The 25,461-nt window shown below is 38.6% G+C and overlaps 1 protein-coding gene across 1 annotated transcript in view; it reads left to right on the top strand.

Moving 5' to 3' along the window:
- Abca8 (ATP binding cassette subfamily A member 8) overlaps positions 1-25,461 on the top strand; it is a 96,542-nt gene that overhangs the window by 26,301 nt on the left and 44,780 nt on the right. Inside the window, exons 5-18 of the mRNA XM_023713973.1 lie at positions 4,483-4,586; positions 7,204-7,430; positions 10,131-10,272; positions 10,495-10,680; positions 12,031-12,178; positions 14,049-14,214; positions 15,840-15,898; positions 16,733-16,843; positions 17,612-17,787; positions 18,228-18,347; positions 18,603-18,741; positions 19,396-19,486; positions 21,599-21,738; positions 24,847-24,966. Coding sequence (XP_023569741.1) covers positions 4,483-4,586; positions 7,204-7,430; positions 10,131-10,272; positions 10,495-10,680; positions 12,031-12,178; positions 14,049-14,214; positions 15,840-15,898; positions 16,733-16,843; positions 17,612-17,787; positions 18,228-18,347; positions 18,603-18,741; positions 19,396-19,486; positions 21,599-21,738; positions 24,847-24,966 — 1,929 coding nt within the window. The remainder of the gene's footprint in view (positions 1-4,482; positions 4,587-7,203; positions 7,431-10,130; positions 10,273-10,494; positions 10,681-12,030; positions 12,179-14,048; positions 14,215-15,839; positions 15,899-16,732; positions 16,844-17,611; positions 17,788-18,227; positions 18,348-18,602; positions 18,742-19,395; positions 19,487-21,598; positions 21,739-24,846; positions 24,967-25,461) is intronic.

The raw sequence follows: 25,461 nt of genomic DNA, 5'->3' as shown, positions 1-25,461 counted from the left end.
AGGACCAACCGCCTAAGATCCCTTTTGCCAGCTTTCAGGCAAGTTACTCTCAGCACTCACTAAAAAATCACTTCCCGGTCCTTGACCCTGAGCTGATCCATCCCTAAAGCCAATAACAGCACAGGGAACTCTCTTCTTGCACCCAAATCCCCTGACTCACCCATCTGCTGCTAGCTGAAGAACTCTTTTGCTTTTAAAAGAACGCACATGGACCAGCGAGATAGCTCAGTGGACTAAGCACCTGCTGAGGCAAGCCCAAGGACTGAAGTTCAGTCCCCAGCACCACACGCCACTCCAGCCCTGCCCACCATTTGAATATTATAGGTGTGTAAACTCAGCAAAATATTCTGAAAGAGTCCAATAGCCCATAATAGCATTGGGTCTTCTGTTTAACTGGCAATGTCAGAAATTGTTGACCTGAGTCCCCCACAGCTCAACATAACAGCATGGCTTTACTACCTATATTTCGTCTTCATACTTTTCTACTGGATGGTTAAGACCAAGGTAAAGCAGGACCTATGCAACAAGAGTTGTAGCTTTTGGGTCTGATAAGGTCAGTGAAATGCCCTCAGGATTTATCCTGAGATCCTGTACCTCAGATTGTAGAACCTTTGTCAGTGTCAGCCATGTGGATGAGTCACAGCCATTGCTTGGCCAGTGTGTTCTCTGTGAAAGCCTGAGAGAGTGTCTTCTCCCCATGTGACTCTCCTTAGGCACACTCTACGTCATCGATCACTTTCCTCTTTGGCCCCATAATCTTCTTGCCTAAATCGTTTGATAATAACAATAAGCTTGTCTTCTGGATGGTTAACAACCTAAGTTTGCAGACCAAAATTAGAGAAAAAGGAGGGCTACAAGGAAAGCCAACATTTTGGCCCTAGATTCCCAGGTCAATTAAGACTCAGGACATAGGAGAACTTGTTCTGTAACGTCATGTACCTCGGTAGTGTCCCACATTTTCTGATCAAGAGACTTGGAGTTTAACTCTTACGGTGCCTTACTGTAGGCTCTGCTGCGATGTCCCCGACATGTATTCATAATGGAATGTATGCTTTGTAAGGACTTCCACAGCAAAAGAGTTTTGGTGTTTTGCTTGTCTCAGTGGGGTTGATAGTCGTGAAAAGAAAAATACCACCGATTAAATTTTTAATGCAACAGTATTTAAATTCACTGATTCACAATCCTATAGCAAGATTCTGTGCTCATAAGAAGAAAAATCAACCCAGAAGCAGAATAGCTGGGTCAATGGGACCAATACATAGACTTTAAAAGTCAAATTTCATGTATTTTCTTACCTGGGCCTGGACCTGCAAAATGAATATCTTCCTATCTGGTGGGCATGAAATAAAGCAACATTGGGGCCAGGGAGATGGCTCAGGGGAATAAGTGCTTCCCTGGCCAGCACAAGGACCTGAGTTCAATCCCCAGTTCCGCCCAAAAATAAAAAATAAATAAATAAAGCAGCATTAAATTTTATTATTTCCAGAAGAGAAATGTGCCAAACCAGAAATTGCAGAAACTTTTTTAGTCAGAAGTTCTAAAAATAAGTAACTTAAGATGGCTTAATATTCATTGGTATCTATTTGAAAAAATTATCAAAAGGCTTATGATTTCAGGGAATGCCAAAATTACCTAGAAGGAGAAGTTGAATGTGAGAACAATCCCCTGACCCTGCATTGCTTAATCCTGAGCCACACAGCACGAAGCGTCTTGCGCCCACAGACATGGGGTCGAATGAGGCAGCTCCAGCGCCGCTGCTGCCCGGTCCCCTTGTCCAGGGTGAAGAGTTCCCAGTGCTGTGGCTGATTCTGTGGCAGCGGTGGGACGTGGGAGCTGGGCGTTTCCATCTGCATAGCAAATGCAGCCCAGCCTCGGACAACTTTCACGTCACAATCTCCAATGCAGATTTTTTACTTAACTATGGAAAAATTGCTTATCTGTACAGATAAAAATAAAGCTATATATTTACAATCACTAAAAAAAAAAAAAAGAAGAAAAATCAAGTAATGTCATTTATTTAAACTCTAAGTCATAAAATAAATGACAAATGAAGCAAAGTTAAGAATAATCTATAATGAACCTATGGATGGGAAGGGTTTCGGGTTTTGGGTCTTGAGTTTTGGGTTTTTTGTTTGTTTGGTTGGTTTTTGAGACATGGATTCACTATGTAGTTCAGCCTGGCCTTGAATTTTCAGTGATCCTCCTGCCTCAGGCTTTAAGTACTAGGATGAAAGGCATGCATTACCACATGTGGCATAGAATTTAAGTTTTTAAAAATTTCTTATGCAATTTAAGTATGTACAATAAAAGTCAAAGTCATAATGTAACCACAATGTTCAATAAAGCTATTGGCTAATTCCATGCTCTTTGCTAAGGAAACTCATAGTATACTGGGAACTACAACTCTAATTGTAATGATTGATTTTTAAAATTTGACAGTAGGTATAGGTGTATCTGTTTTATTTTTATATCACTTATGTATATGAATTATCTCAAAATTTATTCTTGAAAATATTTAAAATCTTAATGTAATGTACATTTAATCATTGTACTTAATTTTAATTCATCTTGTTAAAGAATATCTCTTAGCTTAAATTCAGTGGATTGGTGGGTTTCTTTCTTTGGAATAAGTAAATCTTTATTTTCCAATGACATTTTTATCCTTTATTCATTCATTCATTTATTTGTTTGTTTGTTTGTTTGGCACAAGGTCTCACTATGCATCTTGGACTCGTAGTTATCCTCCTTGTCTCAGCCTCCCCAATGCTGGGATTACAGGCATGCACCACCACACGTGGTTTCAGTGGGCGACCCAGGGGCAGGGCCTGTGCAGTGTGTGGTACCAGGGATCAAACCCAGGTCCTTTCTCTAGCCAGGCAGGCGCTTAGACCATCAAGCTATCTGCCCTGACTGCCCAGTGACGTTTGATTGACATGATTTACACAAAAATTATCCACACTTCCACTTATCCATTATGCCTGTGTTGTACCTAATGTTAGAATAAGTTTTAGTTCAATTTCTCATATGCACTAGATCCCTCTAACTCCTGAAAAACATTAAAAAGATTGCTTTTGCAATATGAAATCACAGTAGCTTTGTAGTATAATTTCAAGTCAGGAATTGTAATGCCTCCTACCTTGTCTTTGTTGCCCAGGATTGCCTTTGCTATTCTAGGTTTTTTCTGGTTTCAAATAAATTCTAGGAATGATTTCTCTAGCTCTGTAATGTATGTTGGTGGTAGTTTGATAGGGATTGCATTAAATCAGTGCAGCAATTTTAGGAGTATGGCCACCTTCACAATGTTGGTTCTTCCTATCCAGGAGCATGGAATACCTTTCTGAAGATATATTTTCTTCAGAAAAGATACATATATCTCCTATATTTTCTGAAATCCTCTATGATCTCTTTTTTCAGAGTACTATAATTTTAATATGCTGAGCTGTAAAAGGCTCAAGTCAACAACTTCGGACAACTGCCAGTTCTGCTGATAACCCACTACAATTATAGACTATTGGATGATATTGAGTTATTTTGCTGAATTCAAGTACCTACAATATTTGAACTGGCATCAAATATGAAAAGGTCCTTTAAATACTTTTCCAAATACAGTTTCTCTAACAGCAATGGAACACCCATCTCTGACAAAACAAAACAAAAAAGGGGGATATAAATAGAGGACCATTTTGTAATGAAAAAATAAAAATATATGTATATACAAAATAGGATAGATATATAGCTACTTCCCCTTAGTTCAATGAGAAGAAAGGATTGTACTAATATTGTTTAGACAAGATATCATATCTGCATCTTGTCCCTTGAATAATCACTACAAAGACAACCATATGCAATGTATTAATTATTGTAGCTGTCTTACTAACCTGTTTTAAAACTGTTTCATTGATATTTTATTTTCTCATTAAAATGAATTTTAAAAATTTAGAAAACAATATGAAATCAGAAAACAACTCCATAAAATTATTTTCTTTTAAATGTATTTAGCACAGGGTGTAGAGGGTCTCACTCTACAGGTCGGACTTGTAGTGATCCTTCTGTTTTCAGCCTCCCAAACCATGGGATTACAGGTGTGCGCTGCCACGCCCAATCTCAATCTCAGCTCACTCTGGGGACGGGGCCAGCACTGCATGCTGGGGACTGAACCCTGGTCCCTGTGCTCTGCCTGAGCAGGCGCGTTAGTCGGCTGAGCTATCTGGTAGGTCCTCCATGAAATCCCTGATTGACAGAGAAGCACAAAAGATGGTGAGAGAAAGCTTAAAGCGAGGTTGATAATTCAAAGCCAAATAATCCCTTAAGGAGCGCTGTCTAACCTGTGCTGAGAATCACTACAATAACTTATGCTTTCATAGATTTTGAAGTCAAAATAAGAACATTCAGACTTCGGTGCCACTGTAAAATCCATTATAGTTTATTATCAGAAACAAAGTCAACCATGATGATAATTACAGTTTTTCTCTTTCCGCAAAGGTCATTGTTATGAAACATATGAAAATATTTACTGTCATGCATCACTATTCTGGAAGGGAGGGTTTGTGGCTCTTCAAGCTGCCATTAACGCTGCTATTATAGAGGTGAGTACAAAATGTTCAATTCAAACTCTTTCTGATGCACATTAATGATGTTGTAGGCACTAAAAGTTTCAGGAATAAAAATATAAATGAGGAGCCCTGATGTTGTTTCATTTACTCATTCACATTCTGTCATGAAGTTCTCTAAACTTGTTGTACATCGAGAGGAGGTACAGTACAACCTCAGCTTTCGAGCAGCTTGTGCTCTATTCCACAAAATGAGCAAACACGTCTAATACATTAAACTTGATAAATGAGCCATGTCTTGGAATACAACTGTACATGACACCGTGAGTCACATGATCTCAACTGAGCCAATGGCTCTCTTTCCCCTTTCCCTCCCTCGGGATTGTGGGTAATCATCTCCCAACAGCAGGATGTTCTGGAGGAGGTCTCACTGACAAAGGAAAAGGAGGAGAAAAAGGTGGAGGAACATCTCATTTTAAATGAGCTTAGGAAGATGTGTAAAATGTGAGAAGCTGCAAAATTTTCTAGAAAAAGATCCCCCAAATAAGTCTTCAGTAGAGCAAGTGATAAATCTGTTTAACAACAATGCAGTGCCACATCTCTTTTAAAAACTCCTTGAAAGGTGGACAAAACAAGAGTCATTGAATAGGTTCCTTGATAGAGTTGCATCAAAACAGATTTCATAAAGCCAATAGATAGCAGTGCTTGCAATAGTAACAATGAAAGGATCACACAGTACCCGCCTCTCCGGTCTCCCAGCCATGGAGCTTTTCAAATAAGTGCAAATGAATTTATTTTTCTTTATATTGTGTAGTTCCTTTATTATTTTGTATTATATTAGAGTTTTGTAATCATTTTATGTGAATATTTTTCAATTATGGAATAACTCGTCTGAAGAAAGCATCTGAGATTTTATTATTTCTTATGGAAAATTTGCTTTCACAAACAAGTGTTTTGGATGACAAGCACATTGTGGTTATGCTCACAAACCAAGGTTTTACATAGATAAAAATTTTTAAAAATTAATCTTCTCTATGAGCTCAACCTCTTCGGGAATCTAGGAATATAATAAGAAAATTATTAGAGGAGAAGAAGGTGTCAAGAGGTATAAGTAAACAAGCAAAAGTTTTCCAGCCTAGAGATTCAAAGAAGGGTTCTTAATTGAAGTAACAGTTCACCTTTAGGTTTAAGGTTAGAGGCTTGTTCGTCCACACACGTAAACATCATGTTGTCTCACTAGTGGAAGAACTTTAAAGGTAAATAAAGTCTGAAAGGTACAATAGATATTGTGACAGGGAAAGAAACTGTTCAAAGGGAAGAAGCAACTGGGAAGAGCAAAAGAAGAAAGAGAAAAAAAGATATGTATATATCTCTATATCTCTATATCTATATCTATATCTATATCTATACCTCTTGACACCTACTTCTCTTCTAATAATTTTCTTATTATATTCCTAGATTCCTGAAAAAGTTGAGCTCATAGAGAAGATTAATTTTTTAAAATTTTTATCTATGTAAAATATAGATCTATATCTATCTAATAGATATAGATATAGAGATATAGAGATATAGAGATATAGAGATATAGATATATATATTAGCTTGGATAATTGTTCTGCTGATTTCTGCTGTTCTATTGAAAGAAGTATTTAATGCTTAGATTTTTTTTGTCTCTTCTTTTTCATTTTTTGACCAGTTTTGCATGCTTATATCTGGTAATCTGAACAACTAATCATTGTTTAATTCCTGTCATTGGCTTTAGTCATTTCTGTATCCTTTCTTGTTTTTATTTACTATCTTTCATTCTCTTTTCAAAAAATAAATAAATTAAATAAGGTCAGAGAAAGCATTTTAAGTCATGCAAGCATATATACAGGACAGCAGAGATGATTGTGCTACTAATTTCCATCAGTGTTTGAAAGTAGCAGTTAACATTTAAAATTTTTACTTTGACTGACTCTATATGCTAGTATCTATAGTCTGAGCACTACACTAAGGACAGCAATATGCAATATAAAAACCACAGTTGAGTACCTTTCATCTTGTTCTTTTAAATGTGTACCATCTCTAATGCCTTTTCTATCATTAGTGATTATTATTATTATTATTATTATTATTATTATACTCTATTTAAAATAAATTAAAAATAAAGAGTGAAAAGAAGAAAAAAAGTTAAGGTTTGTTGAAAGGAAGAGTTAATGTTTAATTGTTTTACCAATCTTGCATAACTATGTCTGGTAATCTGAGCAACAAATTGGACAATAACTCTAGGCAATATAACATTATTGATTTTCTATTCTTGTTTTGAAATTTTGTAGCACTTGTATTGTTATATGTTGCTCTGTCTCTGCCTTTTTTTTTATATGTTTTTGCTTTTCCTCTTTAAAATAAAAAAAATAAAAGCAAAGACATTTCAAACAAATCATACTGATGTTAGGCAGGAAAATAGCAAAATAACACAGTAAACTCTTAGAACTATGGACACCAGATTCCAGATGGGCCAGTAGTAGCACAAATTTTAAGATAGCATCAAAATCAGACAGGCCACTTAAGCATGCTTAGGAAAATATATGATGTAAACAAACAACAAAAAAAAGTCCAAAGTATTTAATTTACTAATATGCAAATTTTGTTGAATGACATCTATCTTTAGACCACAACAAATCACTCAGTGATGGAAGAGTTGATGTCAATGACTGGAAAATTTATGAAGATCTATCCCTTTGTGAGTCAAGGAGGATTTCACACTGATTTCTTCCTTTTCTTCTGCATCATTTCCTTTTCCCCTTTCACTTACTATGCATCCATCAATGTTACCAGAGAGAGAAAAAGGATGAAGGGCTTGATGATGGCTATGGGCCTTCGAGATTCAGCGTTTTGGTGAGTAGGATGTAGCACAAAAAGATAATGGTGAACCTCAAGAATAGTGGGCATCTTCAAAATGCCTTTATTAACACCTAGTGATTTCCCATACTTATTTTCTCTTAGTAAATGGAGCAAATTGTCTTTAGTGTAGTGTTTGCCAGGCTGAGTAACACCGTGGTTCTCCAAGTGAAGAAAGAAGTTCAGGTTGGCCCAGTGATTGGAAGCAGGAAACATGGGGGTGGTTATGGAGTCTTCTGACAAGACGGTGGTAGGGAAGACAGACATCTCATAGGTGTCTCTGCCAAGGGGAACTGGAATGATATCCAGGACAGAAGAGATTCCTTGAAGACTAAAGCACACGATGGATTTATCTGAAGAAATTAAAGAGCAGAATAGGATTCTGGATAGGAGATAGGTGTTGGGTAATTTGATCTTAAATCAAAGGTTGAGTAATTCCAAGAACAGACAAGGATGCTGTGTAAAGGTAATGTTTGTAGGAAGCTGGAAGTAACATAAGAGAGGATAGGGAGCTTCATAGATTTCAAACAAAGTTGATTAACTCTTATATCACTAAGTCCTTTGATGATAAAATTAGAAAAATACGTATGTCTCAGTTACTCTTTTCTCATTGCTGGGACAAATACCTGACACTCAAAATGAAGGAAGGAAAGGTTTATTTAGCTCACAATGACTAGAGGTTTCAGTCCATACTCAGTTGGTTCCAAGACAGAGAGGCACATGGCAGAGGGCAACAGTTCAAGGCAGTGGAAGGCAGCAAAACAGCAAGAACAAAAGGGAGGAGTAGCAGCAACAATGGCTGCAAAACTGTAAGAGCGAGTCTGTCTCCCCTAAATTACATTCAGGATACCCCCCAGGCTGGGTGTAGCACTCACACCCATAATCCCAGCAGTACTCACACCCGTAATCCCAGTCTCGGATCATAAATTAGTCACAAGCTATAGAACCGCACCTCAGTGACTACATGAGGTTGTAGGGGGACAAATACACACAAACCATAACAACATACATGATATTCCTGCCTAAGGCTGTGGTGAGAAGTATGTGATTTGATATTATAGCCCAACACACAATAGTGGCTATATATATGCTATTTTTTTTTCATTTTAAGTTACTATTTAATTATGCCTTTTAAAAACTATTGGAAAACAAGATAAAGAAGCCATATGTACAATCCACCTAGCTCCCTAAATTCTCCGATGTGACTTCATTCTTTCTATAAACATCACCTGCATAAAGAGAACCTTGTCCATTCTTGGAATGATTCAACCTGTGAGATCCGACTACCCAACCCCTGCTCAACTCCTATTCTGCTATCTCACTGTAACTGTATTATAGCTGCAGAACTCACAATAAATGACTACTGGAAGCACCCTAAACATCCATCAGCAGATCAGTGCATAAAGAAAATACGGCATTCATACGCAACAGCATACCGCTCTATTCTATAGAAAGATAAATGAGCTATTTTTAGGAAAAATGGGTGCACTTTGAGGCCACAATGATAAATAAAATAAATCAGATGACAGCTCAAATATAGCAGGGCTCACCTTACAAGAAAGACCCAAAATATAAATAAAGAGCAAAATAAAAGAGAGGTCATAGAAAATATGGAAACAGATTTTTTGCAACTGGGAATGTAACCGAGAGATGGCAGGAGAGAGAGAAAGGAAGGGAGAAGGAGGGAAGGGGAGGAAAGAGGAGGGAAAAAAAGAATTAATAAATGAGATAAAACACCTTACATTCAAAGTTAAAGAAGGAAATGTTTATTTTGGCTCACAGTGTGTTGAGGTTTCAATTTATAGCCCACTGAAGGCAAGGGAAGGTGGCGTGGCAGAGTGGCATCACAGAGGACAAACAGTCCATGGCAGAGCAGGCAAGGGGCAGCAAGCAGCAAGAAGCAGCAGCAAGTCTCCCTTACCCTTTTTTCCCATCTAGTCTTCCAGCATTTTTGGTGCAGCCACCCACACCGACTGAGCTCTCCCATCATCCATGCCTGTCAAGGTTTGGGGATTTTTGCAAGGGAAATAATATAACACAGGACACATTTCATAATATTTTATAATGAATCACCCAAAAAATTATATGAAACAAGTGCAGTAAACCTGTCCACACACTACACACTAAAGAATCCAGTAAGAATCTAGGCTGAAGGCCTAGAGCTTATCACAATGCCTCCCACAAGTCCAGCTGAAGGCCTAGAGCCCACAACAAAGTCTCATGCAGATCCACTTCATGGATCTGTGCTGGAAAGGCCCAAAGTTCAGTGGTGGAAGCCAGGAAGTCTATGCCAGTGCTACCAAGCTGAGGGATCTGAACTGGAGCGAGGAAGCAAGGCTAATGGTAAGCACCAGAGTGTCCCCAAAAGCACGTCAGCAACAGTGAAGTACTGAGCTCCTCCAGAAATGAGGAAAGCTGAGTTCCCATCAGGAAAGCCAATGCAACAAGCTTCTCCATGAGGCTGAGCAGTGCACCATCTTCCCCTCTGGAGCTAGGAAGCGATGCTCAAGATGAGCATATCCTAAAGCCCTCAATAAATATCTGCTGAGTGAAAACATGAATGAATGAATGAATGAATGAATGAATGAATGAATGAATGAATGAATGAATGAGCAAATAAAGAAGTGATTTGTTCCGAGCAGGCCCTCCTTATTGCTGAGCATGCAATTCTAAAACAGCGCTGTTTTTCCGCATCAGGCTTTCCTGGGGTTTGCTCTATGCTGGTTTCACCCTCGTTCTGGCCTTCCTTCTGGCACTTGTCATAAAGTCGATCCAGTTTTTCTTCTTGGCAAACTTCATGGTGGTCTTTGCACTCTTTCTTCTCTATGGATTGTCTATGGTGAGTCGAATTAAATTTCTCCCTATTCATTTATTAGTCCAACAATCAAAAATGGTTATTCTATTTTTCTGCGGGCTGTTTGCATGTGAAAATCTGTGGATTTGGCGAAACATAATTTTGTGTGTTATATGTAAACAATAATGTATAGTAAATCTCTACCGTTGTACTGATAGTGCGCATTCTTAGAGATCTGTAACCTGGCTGGAACTGCTCTCGTTGTAGACCGCACTGGCGTTCTTAATGAGCGTGTTGATAAAGAAGCCTTTCCTCACCGGCCTGGCGCTCTTCTTTCTCACGGTCTTCTGTGGGAGTCTGGGGTTCACAGCACTGTACAGACACCTTCCTGCATCCTTGGAGTGGGTTCTAAGCTTGCTGAGTCCCTTCGCTTTCACTCTTGGAATGGTTCAGGTGAGGAGTCACGCCACGTTTATCAGCGGCATCTTTTCCTCTCTAGGATGCCGTTATCCGCATTCATCTTTACGCTTTCTACAGTAAGATTTAAGACCCCACATTGACTTCACAAGGATGAAGTGCTAAGAGCTGGGAAGTACTTAGCTCAGCAGGATGTAGAAAGTGAGACAAAGGGCTGGCGAGATAGCTCAGTGGACTAAGCGCCTGTCTAGCCAAGAACAGGGACCGGGCTTCGATCCCTGGTACCACATGCCACGTCAGCCCTGCCCCCAGGTGCACTGACCCAGCGACCGAGTCCTGGCCTGGTGGTGCACACCCGGAATCCCAGCACTGGGGAGTCTGAAAACAGGAGGATCACTGTGAGTCCAAGCTGCATAGTGAGACCCTGTACCAAATACATAAATTTTTTTAAAAAAAAAGAAAGTTAAACAAAAAATGGGTCAGCAATGTATAATTCTGTAGAGATAATATAAAGTGTTACTTTAGGCTACTAATTATGTATTTGATTATATAAATACAGCGCAACTAAGTATAAGCACCCTATGTACAGTAGAACATCAGAACATAGTCCTCCTTTCTATCTGTAACTGGATACCTGCCAATCAGGGCCTCTCTATCCCCTCCCCTTTTACCCTCCAGCTTCCGGTGGCCCCTCTTTTATTCTCTACTTCCATGAGGGTAGTTTCCACTCATATTTTGTCCTAGCAATTGAAGAGTGCATGTGTCTATGAAAAACAAATGGTAAAACAACATTAGATTAAAAAAGAAAAACCCTCAAAAATATATTAATTGACTAATAGTTATGTTTCTTTTCACAAAACATCTTTCTTACTACATTTACTTTGCTTCCTCTACAATTAAATGAATTAACCATTCCTTTTCTTAGTGCTTAATAAGAGGATTTTTTTAAATTATAAAGCACTCATTAATTTAAATATAAACCAGCACACTCTTTCCACTGGCACTCTTTATAAGTACACAGGTATTTTGTTCACCCAGAGTGAAAATTCCCCCTAAAATAGCCATTTTCAAAGAGTATATCTTTTTGATGTCCTGTTTAGCAAAAGACCAAAAGTTAACAAAAGAACTGTGACTATTTTCCCCTGCCTCCTTCTAATACTCCAAATTCACTTAAAGCATACTTACATCGTAGCATTAACTAAATTGCATTATAGTTGATCACATGATTTCCAATACATCTGGAAACCATGAAGCAAGCAATGCTTTCTTAGTATTCTGTTACTAGGACAAGGCGATTAGTAGCTATTCTATTCATATGCTAAATGTAACTATTTAAAAATTCATTATAAAATCTAATTCCTCATAACTTTTTTTCTTAATTTTCAGCTTTTACGTTGGGACTATGATTTGAATTCTAATGCATTTCCTGGCTCTTCTGACGACTCAAATCTGATTATAGCAACACTCTTCATGTTGGCATTTGATACTGTCGCTTACCTGGTATTGATGATATACTTTGAAAAAGTTTTGCCAAGTAAGTAGTGATGTCAAAATAAAATATGTTTACACTTTTATTTCCCATAATGAATCTCAGTAGATATGTATAGTTTATATTCAAAGAACTACTTTGTGAATCAACAGGAAGGAAATAGACAAAGTCATAGCCCATGACCAAATTAGTTCTTCATTTCTTTCTTGTAATTTTGACTCTTCAGAACTACAGCCTGAATTTTGCATGTCCAATTGCTAATCTTTATTTGAAATTCACTCTTTTCATTGTGCAAGACTTGTTCATATTAAAGGAAATGCTTAGAAAGCTTATTCCTAAATGGCAATCATGAAAATTCATGGCTACTTTTATATAACTACTTAGCTTGGTACTGCTGAGCCCTGGCTGTACATTGAAAAGAACAGGGAGCCCAATACTTTCTAGAGAGTGATACAGTTCATCAGAGGTAAGAGCTGAACAGCTGTGCTTTAAAACACATTCCTAGAATTTCACAAGTGTTGCTGTCCTGTAAATTCTTACTTCATCACTTTGCCACTTACAGTAACATGAATTGCATGAGAACAGGGAATCTATTTTGTCCACAGATGCAACACAAGTATCTACACTGGTATCTGATGAACTCTTTAGTCTCAGTTAGTATTTGTGATCATGGAGCAGGGGAGATAGCTCAGTAGAATAAGTGCCTGCCTGGCAAGCTCAAGGTCCTGAGTTCAATCCCTGGTACCACAAAAAGCAAGCAAACAAAAATTGTGATCAATGCAGTGGTTCACTTTCTTTGCTTCTTTTTATTATTATGTATTTTCTCTTGGTTTGAATTGACATGATAATTGTACACTGTGATTTTTAAACAGTCGCAAAAGAGGTGCTCATTGAAAAATAACCATATGCCAGGCATACAGAAAAATCTCAGGAAATATTTACTGCATAAATGTTTGACCAGGTGAAAAATACACATAAATTTGCCAACACATGAGCCCTACACTGGAGACTATTTGCAGAACATTGAAGAAATATGATTCTTCCATTTTGAAGGTTTCCTGAATGTTAGAAACACAGAAATTACAGTAAAATATACAAGTACATTGTGGCTTAGTTTCCAATAATACATTTATGGTTAGAATGTCCCTAAATCAGGCCATAAATTGGTTTCAGTGGAAAAGTTGTATTTGGGAATAAAATAAAGATGACATATAAAGTTGATATTTTTCCAAGTTCCCTTTTGCATTGTTTGGATAAATTATTTTTTGCTCTTTGCTCCTCTTTCTAACCCTAGTGTCATTTACTTTGTTAAATCTTATTCTATCTTTCCTTTGAATACCCACTGCGTAGCTCCAACAGTCACTATCAATACCTTCTCCTTTATTAAAGTGACGACATCTGGTTTCCTAAACAGAATTCAGTTCACTTTGTAGCCCAGGTTGGTCTTGAACTCACAACAATCCTCTTGTCTCAGCCTCCTGAGTGCTGGAATTACAGGCGTGAGCCACCACGCCTGACTATATTGCATTTTTATTCCAAGCTTGCTTTCTTAGGGAAAAGAAAATTCTAAACATATATTGAAATTTTCCTGAAAAAAAAAATTCAACCAGTTTCGTTGCTCTTTATAAAATCAGTTAATATAATACAGATATGTTGGTCTGATGCTGCTACAAACCAAAACACACTCACAGGGACTGGGGTGCAGCTCACTGGTAAAGCAGCATCTATGATGGGAGCAGCCCTGGGTTCAATCCCCAGCATGAAGAAAAAGAAAAACAAACAAGAAAAGAACATGCATTAACTTGGATTGAACTCATGATCAGCTTGAGCATCAGAACAGTTTGATTACCAGGCTGTGTGTGCACGGCTCTCTTTAAGTAGTGTTTGAGCTGACATTTGTCTCCTGGTCCTCCAGATGAATATGGATATCAATATTCACCTTTGTTTTTCCTGAAGTCCTCCTTTTGGTCACAACAACAGACTCATCATGGAGCCCTCGAAAATGTGACAGGTCCCAGTCTTTTACCCAATGACTCTTTTGAACCAATGTCTTCGGAATTTCAAGGGAAGGAAGCCATCAGGTAACAGGGACACAAAGAGAACACGCCCAAGGTGGGTGCTAATAGACTGGGCCCTGTGGACAGCTCCACCTAGGCTTGCCCATGCCTTACCCTTCCTTTCTCTTTTGGTTCAAAGACAAATTCCACTGCAGATCCCTTGCAGTGACACACCATTGATACGTACGTGAAATTAAAACTTGAGTTTCCCCATCAACGCCTTCCCTGGGTTCTCAGCCTTTCTTAGTCTTGCTCACTTCACATCTCCTTCCCCTTCTATTTGCTATCTCTTAAAAGCAGGTGAAGGAATGGGAAAGAGGACAAGAAAGAAGCCCGGAGATAGACATGAAGGGGATTGAAAAACATGTGCCAGCTAGTCATCCCTGTCCTTATTCTGTGTAAAAACAAAATAGCCACTTTGTTTTAGGCTGATAACTTATTTATAAATAAGAATAAAACCCTCAGGTCCTGAGTGAGTGTCCAGCTCTAATTCACCAACAAATTGCCAGCAATTGTCAGTCCTTTGTGACTGTCAGATTTCTCAGCCCGTCTGAATTTCAGGAGCCTGTTTAATTTCAGCCTGTTCCATTCCTGTGCTCCACACTTGTGTTTGGCCTGCAACTTCAGCTAAACCTAACTCCAGCAGAGTTGCTCAAAGCAACATGACAACTTTATTTGACATGATTGTGTGGGTCTCTCTGTTTCTCTCGAATCTCTTCAGCCACCCCACCCAACTGAGAAATGACAATAAAATGGGATCTACATAGAAACGGGAACATTATAAAAAATATTTAATATGAATGGAATCTGAATGCCGTAATGAATTACAGATGACAAAACAAGAAACATAATTTTGGTTCAACTTATGAATGCTACTTACATGTTAGAAAAAGCCAGGCCAATAAACATCTGGGATTGCAGGTCTCTAATGGCATGCGGAATATGCTAATTCCACTCCATCCCATTCCCAGGCTCATCATCATCTAACTAAAATCATCTTATGCTCATCGACTGTCTACCAGGGACCAAGCCCTGGGCATACTAGGGGGAATATTTTATTTACCCTCCAGTACTCCAACAAGTACTCCAAAATTTCAGGTTCTGAAAGCTGAAACTTACCCGGAAGGAGTACACTGGTTAAGGTAACAGAGAAATCAAGTGGTATAGATAGGAAGCGTTCAGGTGGGTAGGACTGTGAAGCCAATGTGCTTGCTATTAGGGCGCACTGGCCCTTTCCTTACTCCTCCCCTTACGGACCCTCTGGAGCGTTTGACTCAGGATGGTCCAAGATATCGCGAGTCCGTGCCAGGGTTTCACAGGGAGCCCTGTAGTCTTAGATGCCCCTATCTCGCAGCCTGGCTTCCTTAGATTTGCATTTCAGAGAGGAGCTTCTCCACCTCTAACATTAGGTCACCCCTGTCCACGGCATCTCAGGTTCTGTGGAAGGGACCCACTAATGAGCTTTATAAAACTCCTCGGATGATGCTGATGTGCAACGTGGCTAAGAAACAGCCTTCTAGAAGGTTCTGTCACATGACTGTGAACTCCCAGCTCTTTCTGTACCTGGAGGACGTATTCAACTCAGCCAACCAAACTAGAATTATAAGCTGAAGAAAACGCTCACATTGAAGTGCCTTTTCTTTTTTCAGAATCAGAAATGTTACAAAAGAATATAAAGGAAAACCTAGTAAAATAGAAGCTATAAAAGGTAAAACAAAAATTTTATTGATACTGAGTTACTAATTGAAGTTCAATCTTTTTGCTTCTAATGAGAAATGAATGCTAATAATAATTACTGTTATCTCATATTTGAAAATTTATTGGTGCCATATGGTGAATGTTCCCTTCCAACAATGGAGCATCCATTTTATAAAAGTTAGAAAATGTAAATATTTTGGTCTCGTGTGTATTTAAAAATCACGCTGTGCCTTATTGAAGTAGCCTAGGAATATTTTCAGATTTGTCTTGGTAAACTCACAAAAATTGTTACATAATCCAAAAACTTCTGGTGTATACTATACATTTTACTTTTCCTCAAGAAAAGCAAGAGATACTTAATTCAAATGAGTTTTTTCCATGGGATAATTTATTCTTGATCTGTTCTTCCATTCAATAACTATTAACATCACCCACCATTTGTTAGGCAATGTCAATTGACCTAAGTCCATAAGGCATGTTTCATTCATTTAAACCAAGTAATTGGACTAGGGAGATAGCTCAGAGGCTTAAGCACCTGCCTCACCAGGGCAAGGTCCTGTGTTTGATGTCCAGTGCTGCAAAATAAATAAATATATAAATACAAGTAATTCAAATTTTTCTAGAAAATATTCTATGAAAAATAAGTTCATAAAGATTATTTTATTAGTTTTATTTTCGGTTTAATAAGCCAGTATATTCACACCTAGAAAGTACAACTATTCAAGGAGAAACAGTCCATTGACTCCATAATAGAGTTTTATTATTAAAGTTGTTTTCCTTCCTTTCTTCTTTCTCTTTTTTCCTTCTTCTGTCTTTCACTTCTTCCTTGCCTTTCTCCTCCTAGACCTGACATTTGACATATATGAAGGCCAAATCACCGCCATTCTTGGCCACAGTGGAGCTGGAAAATCAACACTGTTAAATATCCTAAGTGGGTTGTCTCTCCCTACCGAAGGTATGTGTCATTCTTTTTTTGTAAGTCAAGAGACAAATCAATCAGCTGCTAATATAAAATCCTTCCGATTATCAACACAGACACAGAAACCAATGAAAACTAGAAGTTTAATTATAACATTACACTATAAAAGTATGTAATTGCTTGGTATCTAAGGAATATATTTTATAATAATTATCTTCATGATCATTAATTACTATGTGAGATTTCACTTTTCATCTGTCAGGTTTTGCTGCATAACAAGCACTCCCAAATCTTAGGGTTCCAAATAAAAATGTTTTATTTTTTCCCATGATTCTGTGAGTTTCCTGGGCACTTTTTCCTGATCTGTACTGAAGTGACTGGGAATGAGTGGTTTGGCGTAGCTTCCCCAGATTTTTAGCTTTAGTTAGGACAGCTGCACATGTCTTCCTGCATGGACTTTTCATTTCCCAGGAGGCTAGCCTGGTATTCTTCTCTCACTAACCAGCAGCAACAGGAGACAAATAAGAATACGGAAGAGCTTCATCGCCCTCTGTGTGCATCATCCTTGCGAAGGTCTCCCTGGGCATCGAGCCAAGTACGAATGACAGAAGTGAGAAAGAGCAATGGAAATTCCCATTTTCCTGGGAATGCTTTTCAAATACCTTACAAATGAAACGGAAGTTTATAATCCCTAAATTATATAAGTCTTGGTGATAAAAATCAGACAGACAGACAGATACTTTTTTATTTGGAAATATTTTAACTTCCTCTTATCCTGATATTAACACTGAATTTTTGGGACAGGTTCTGTCATCATTTATAATAACAGACTCTCAGGAGGAGCTGACCTAGAAAGTGTCACCAGGATCACCGGAGTTTGCCCACAATCTAATGTGCAATTTGACTTCCTCACTGTGAGAGAAAACCTCAGGCTCTTTGCTAGAATAAAAGGGATTCAGCCACAAGAAGTGGATAAGGAGGTAAGTAAACATGGTGGAACGAATGTAGGGGGGAAGATGAAATGCTGAAGACTTTTCTTCCTGCATTAAATTACCTGTGAGTAGGTGTAAATGCTAGACAAGAAAATTCAGTGAAACAATAGCTAATGTTTACATATAGCTTACAAAGTGCCAAGCGGATCTTTCAGCAGAGATGTTAAAGCTCATCTAGTTCTCAGACACAAAGCAACATGTTATATTTCTCATTTTACACATGTGGAAACCAAGCTTCGAGACATAGGTAACTTGATCAAACTTGGGCAGCAAGTTAACAATCAATAGGTAGCATTCAAACTTGGGCAGTTTGGCTCTGATATCCTTGCTTTGATCCACCACATGTCACAGCCCTGTATTTATAATGTTAAGAAGAGTGAGAGAGATAAATCTCGGATGACGTCATAAATATTGTCTCTTTTGTTTAGGTCCAAAGAGCCTTGCAGGAATTAGAAATGAAAAACATTCAGGGTGTCCTTGCTGGAAACTTAAGTGGAGGACAGAAAAGGAAACTTACCTTTGGGATTGCCATTTTAGGAGACCCTCAGGTAGGTCAGATTAAATTTACAAGTGAATTCAAATGTCAGAAAGTGAAACTAAAAAAAAAAAAAAAAAGAAAGAAAGTGACATTTTTGGTAATAGCTAAAAAAACTGTTTAATTTCCAAAGGATACATGTAATAAAATACTCACAATACAACATTCACTAGAACAGTAAAATCCTAAGCACGATACTCCTTTGACCATAAGTAAGTTTTCTGGAGGAAAAATCTCCTGCAACGGAATCAACATGCCTTCTTTGTAGATTTTCCTCCTAGACGAGCCCACAGCAGGGCTGGATCCCTTCTCCAGGCACCGTGTCTGGAACTTCCTGAAGGAGCATAAAGCCGACCGTGTGATCCTCTTCAGCACCCAGTTCATGGATGAGGCAGACATCCTGGCCGGTACCTGCTGTGTTGGTTAAGTTTTCTGATGGGGCCTGTAACATATTTGAGAAATACACACTGGTATTGTGAAGGACTTTACATGCATTTCTAATCTGTCCATCTGGCTGTATTTAGTAATCTGAAGATCTAGAGATGGCATGAACTAGATCGAAAGCATCATATCCCCAACCACGTCAGAGCATCTTGCAAATTTTGTACTATTTTGATTACAGAGATTTGAGTACAGATCTGCCAAGGATTCATCTATTATGAATTTCATATCGTTTCCTCTCATCTAGGGTGTTAACATAACTCCTTAATGCTCCATATGATTAATTTATTTACTTAGATTTGGTGCAAATCAACTTGAAATATTCAAATACTCCATTGTTTGTTCCATTATACTCTACGGTGTGCCCATTTGCTGTAGCACCAAGTTGTATTCATATAATTTTATCTCCTCAGCTCTGTAGACAGCAATATATTCGCATAAATTCCATAAATTAGATTAAACTATGTGTAATTCCTGGAGTTTTTCTAACACCCTGTCTTTGAAACTGAAACTGTAGAAGCTCCTGAATTAGAGCTAGATTATATAAATGATAACATATCCTTCCTCTGAAATAAATGAGCAACTTCTTAGAACTTTTTCCTTTACTTTTTTCTTTTCAGATAGGAAAGTGTTTCTCTCCCAAGGGAGGCTGAAGTGTGCGGGCTCTTCTCTGTTTCTGAAGAAGAAATGGGGAATCGGTTATCACCTGAGGTAGGGCCACTTGAGAGGCCAGGAGTAAGTACGAATGAGTCTAGAGTAAAGGAAGATGATTAAAGCAATCATGAGAATACATAAGAAAGTTTTTTATGATTATGTATAGAGGCGAACGCATTGGGGTGGAGCTGTGGATATAGTGTGCGCACTAAGAGGTATCAGTTGGCAAGTCATGGAGATTGAAAATATAAGACAGGAACAAAAAGTTGGATGTGATAGAAAATATACCCACACTGGGCCAGAGAGATAGCTCAGCAGCATAAGCACAAGGTCCCAAGTTTGAAATCTGGTACTGAAAAAAACAAAAAGGAAAGAAAATATACCCATTATACATTATTTGTTAAAGGAAGTATGCATGGAGGGAACTTTTCCACCTGACACCATTTGTATTTCGTGTTGCTGCCTCTGATCCAGGGGGTTAACATCACTCCTTCAGCAGGCTACTCACTTCCACCCCTCAAGCTCTTTCTCCTTTTTCTTGCTTGTCGTCTCCCCACTGAATTGGGCACGCATCAAAATAAAGATACACTTTAGGCTGAGAGGGCTCCCATCTTGTCCGGTTGAGAATCATTAGGGGGAATTTCCCAATCCTCTGGGGACACAGCCCAGAACCCCAGGTCCCTACCTCGTTGTTTACCTCAGTATTTACTCTGGCATTGAGAAATATTTCTTGAACTGTTTTTATTTGGACGAGCAGTGTCATGGAGAATAGTGACAATGTTTTTGTTCACCTTTCAGTGGAGTTAACTATTTCTAAAAATGACATATGGTCTTACAGATTCATACATGCCTTATGAGTAAATAAATAACTTTGCCTTAAGCAGCTGGCTTACCACTTTTAATAACTTGCTAAGTAAGGGTGGACATCGCTGTTTTCAGGTCTTAGAGCACCCCATATATTAGAAATCTTTATTTTATCTTTAAATGAGGAAAGTGTTCTGATAGGATAAATTACCAATAGGTTTCAAATGGCAAAACCAAGTTTCAAAGTAATGTCTTTACAGATCTTTACTGTATACCTTAGAATCTTGATCACTAGATTTTGTTTTGCTCTGTGTTTGCTTTTCTACAATGGGGAAATATCTGTGGTGCTCTCAAATAGACAGACTGCTCTTCCCAGTGATAACTTTGTTCTCACTCAAAGTTCTGGACTTGACACTACAAAGGAAGTTAGAATTTGAGCTCCCCAAACCCAGGTTCATTTATAATTAGTTTCTGTCTGTCAGCTAGTATCTTTCAGAACGCTCACTATTATTTATAATCTTTATACATATCACTGTTTCTTTCCTGCCTTCCCATTAGACAGTTCCTTAAGAGCAGAAGTGTTTCTCTTTTTCTTTTTAAATAATTAATTATGTATGTATGTATGTATGTATTTGGTACAGGGTCTCACTATTCAGCTCAGACTCATAGTGATCCTCCTGTCTCAGCCTCCCCAGTGCTGGGATTATAGGTATGTGCTACCATGCCCAGTTTCAGTGGCCAGCATGATGCCCCTGGAACTGGCCAGCGCAGCATGCAGTACCAGAGATCAAACCTGGGTTCTTGCATTTACCAGGCAGGTGCTTAGACCACTGAGCTATCTCCCCAGTCCCAAGAGTGTTTTTGTCTCTCAGCATTTAATGCTATGTTGGCCACATACTTAGACATTGATGCACTTGCACTGGATGAATAAAATGAATAGCCAAACCTGGGGGGCATCTATGAATAGCAATTCATTTGTTCTTTTGAACTAGAGCAATAATCCTATTTAAGTGATTTAAGCTTTCTTTGAACACAGTCCTTGACATTATCCATCTTGCGTCGTCCTGATTTGATACACCACTGATATTTTTAATCTGGAGTCATTTTCCGTTTGGGACCTGACTCTCTCAGCATAATCTATGAGCAAGCAGACAGTAGCTCCAAATAGCTACTTCCTTTCCTTTCTCCACCACACTCATGGAATCAGGTTTTTTATTACATTTGTTTGTGTCTTCCTATTTCCTGTTTGTGTGACATATTCTTTGCATTAGATTTTAACAGATTTTCTTGGTCATTTAGAGATGAATCGTTATTTCTATGCTGTTAGAAACTTGTCAAATAACATGTACTGTTCTTGAATATCAGTTTGCAGTTGAATGAAGTATGCTCTCAGGAAAACATAACATCACTTATTAAACAGCACATCCCTGCTGCCAAATTGTCAGCAGAAAGTGAAGGAAAACTTGTCTATATCTTACCATTAGAAACAACCCATAAGTTCCCAGGTAATGCATGTGATCACAGTGAAATGAGAGATTAAAAACAATTTCGTAACAAAACAATAATTAACAATCATTTTATAACAATAATTTTATATCTAACATTTATGGAAAACTTGCAATGCATTCTATGATTGATATTTCCTCGAAGAATGGTAAAATTATGATTATTTTGTATGTAGTAGAAAATAGTGTTATGTTTTAATAATTGCATTGTAGGGCTTGGGTATTTTAGAGAACGTTTAGTCCTCTTTCTCCTTGTAGAAGACCAGCTTGCAATTCATAGCTGTGCATGGTGTGATTATGGTATGCAGTGGTGGACTAAATAAATTATTAGAGTAAAAGATACATTGTCATCAGGCCTCCTCCAAATACTATCTTTGAACATGTTTCATAGCATTCTCACCACTTTCTGAAGCAGTTCTACAAGCCCTCTTTCATACGCATCTGTGTGTGTGTGAGTGTGTGTGTGTGTGTGTGTGTGTGTGTGGCCAGCTCAGCCCACCAGGGGGCGGGGCTGGCTGGCATGTGGTGCTGGGGGATTGAACTGTGGTCCCTGTGCTTTGCTAAGCTTGTTCTAAGTAGGTGCTTTAGACCACTGAGCCATCTCACCAGCCCCCATACACATCTTTATAAAGTGAAATCAAAGCTACAGTGAGGCTGGGGAGATGGCTTGAAGGTCTAAGCACCTGCCTGGCAAGCCCAAGGACCCGGGTTTGACCCCTGGCACCCCATGCTGTGCCATCCCCAGAACCCCAGGCATGCCGTGCAGGCCACCGAGACAGGGCATGGTGATGCACTCCTGTAATCCCAGCACTGGGGAGGCTGAGACAGGAGGATCATTAGGAGTCTGAGCTGCATAGCATGACTCTGTACCAAATAGATAGATAGATGATAGATAGATAGATAGATAGATAGATAGATAGATAGATAAGCTAAAATAAAGCCACAGTGAAGGCTTCTGCCACTGGCCATCCAACACAAGCCAGGATCATAAAAACACGTTCTCACCCACATATCCACCTGATCTGGCACCATGAGACTTCCAGTTCTTCCTCAAAGTAAAAACAACCATGAAATGTCAGTGCTGTGAACGGATTCCAGATAGCGAGGCATTGCACGGCAGCGCAATTAGGATCACACCTTGTGCATAGACACAAAAAGTCGAAGCACCTGGTTTAACCACTTCATTAAATAGTAGCCCAGAATGTGGTCATCCTCTTGACCCAGTTTCTTTGTATAATAACACTGGAATTTTTATTTTATTTGTTTGTTTGTTTATTTATTCATTTTGGCGGAACCGAGGATTGGACTCAGGCCCTTGTGCTTGCCAGGGCAGCGCTTATTCCACTGAGCCATCTCCCCAGCCCTGGAATTTTTAGATGTGTATATACAAGTCTACTACTTATATTTGTCACTCAGGGATCTGCTTGCCGACAGTGAGGCGCTAGGAAGATATACATTGACAGGTTGAAACAATCAACCTTGCCACATATGTGGGAGGTTTAAAAGGGCTCCTAAATTATGCTGTGAGGTAACTCTGGCACACATTTTGTAGTAATAGAACAACGTTCTTCAGAGTCCAGAGGCAAAGCATCACTCCAGCCATAACTGACGCATTTTAATTTAGATGACATTCGTAAAAGTTTTAAGCAGAATGAACAACGATGCATTTTAAATCTTACTCATTTTATACTTTTTTTCTGTACGATAGTCTATACTACACTGAAACTTCTAATTTATCCAAGTAGACACTCCAGGTTGAAGCCTCATGGATTACATAATCACATAGAACAGAATCCTGTTGTTAGCTAAGCTTCATTTCATTAACTTGTATAACTGAAGTCTATGTAGACAAAGACACTGTTGATTCTTTTATAAACAATGGCTGAGGCCAAAGTATTTTTTGGTGAATGAACCGAAGCGTGAGTGAATCGAAAGTTGATGGAGGGAGCGATCACTCATAGTTTCCTAGTATTCCAAGAAAATTTCCAATCAGTTCTTCATTCTCTGTCTATTAATGCTTGTCAATTTTTCTTTCCACATCAGAAATATAATAATTTTAATAAATGACATATCCTTTGACACATATTTTCTGAACTAAACTTATACATCTTCCAGTTCTCGAAAAAATTATTTCCAGGGCCAGCCAGATAGCTCAGCAGACTAAAGTGCCTGCTTAGGCAGAGCACAGTGGCATGGATTTGATCTCTGGTGTGCCATGCTGGTCCTGTCCCAGCGACTGGGCATGGTGGCACGTGCCTGTAATCCCAGTGCTTGGGAGGCTGAAAATAGGAGGATCACTATGAGTCCGATCTACGTAGTAAGACCCTGTAGACCCTGTACTAAATACATAAAAATAAAAATTATTGCCTACATTTTTATTGGTCATGGCATAAATGGATCCCTGTTATAACTGTTCTTTGGAAAAGACTCTTCAGTTAACTAGGCTTAGAGTTCAGAAATATAAAGTCTCATAATTAACTAAATTTTAAAAGCAAGTCAGCAAAATATTAAAATAAAACTAATGTAAATGATTACGAATTAATATTTGATCATAAAAAGTAATATTTGGGCTAAAGTACATAATGTAAAATATCAATGCATATAATTTGAAACTTGAGATTATTTATGAAATGTTAGTTTTTACTGTAGTCTTTTTTTATGGATTTAGTCTACTCATAGTGATCCTCTTGTTTCTGCCTCCCAAGCACTGGGATTATGGGCACATGCCACTATGCCCAGTCTCAATCTCTGTCTCCATGTGCCCGAGAGGCGGGGCCAGCACGGCATGCTAGGGATCAAACCCCAGTTCCTGTGTCTACATAAGTAGGCACTTAAGTCCGCGGAGCGATCTGCCCAGCCCTGAAATGTTGCTTTTTAAAATATGCGTGACAGACCAGAGAGATAGCTCAGTGGAATAAGTGCTTCCCTGGCAAGCACAAGGTCCCGAGTTCCATCCGTGGTACCAACAAAACATAAATAAATAAATAATAAATAAAATAAGTGTGACATATTTTAAATATAGTTTCACATATTTGCATTTTTTAGTTTGGAAAGATGCTCTCAGTAATTTTTGTTTCTTTGATTGATAGTTGTATTTGTATTCTTTAGACCTTTATAAGGACCTTGATAACTGTCCTAGCCTGGGAATAGAGAATTATGGTGTTTCCATGACAACCCTGAATGAAGTATTCCTGAAATTAGAAGGAAAATCAGCAACTGAAAAATCAGGTAAACAAAACGCATGAAAACTGTCATGTAAAATTACTCACACACACACACACACCCCAGTGCACGACTATAATCCCCATGCTTGGGATTACAGAAAAAAGATAAACATAGTTCCAAAGACCAAAGATGTAATTTCGAAATGTGTGGTTCCATGCTAAGGACCATCCAAGCATTATGCTCAGATAAGCTGTATCCTTGGATAATGTTGCCTTGTCCTAAAATAGCTCATATACCCCCACGTATGGCTGTATATCCTCCTCACGTCACCAAGCTTCTAGGAGCAATTTTTCTCAAAACATTCCATCTAAACCTCTATCTTTGCACACTTGTGGATGTGCCCCACTCTCTGCTGACATCTGTGAACTTCTTCTTTTAACGATTTATTTGGTTGTTTGTTTGTTTGTTTTTGGTGGTACTGGGAATCGAACTCAAGACCTTGTGCTTGACAGGAAAGTGCTTATGCCCTGAGCTATGCTCCCAGGCCTTATCTGTGGA

Source organism: Octodon degus, unplaced genomic scaffold (assembly GCF_000260255.1).
Source record: "Octodon degus isolate 3935 unplaced genomic scaffold, OctDeg1.0 scaffold00033, whole genome shotgun sequence".
NCBI lineage: Eukaryota > Metazoa > Chordata > Mammalia > Rodentia > Octodontidae > Octodon > Octodon degus.
Note: the sequence above shows the minus strand (reverse complement) of the source record. Positions and strands in the feature narration are given on the sequence as shown.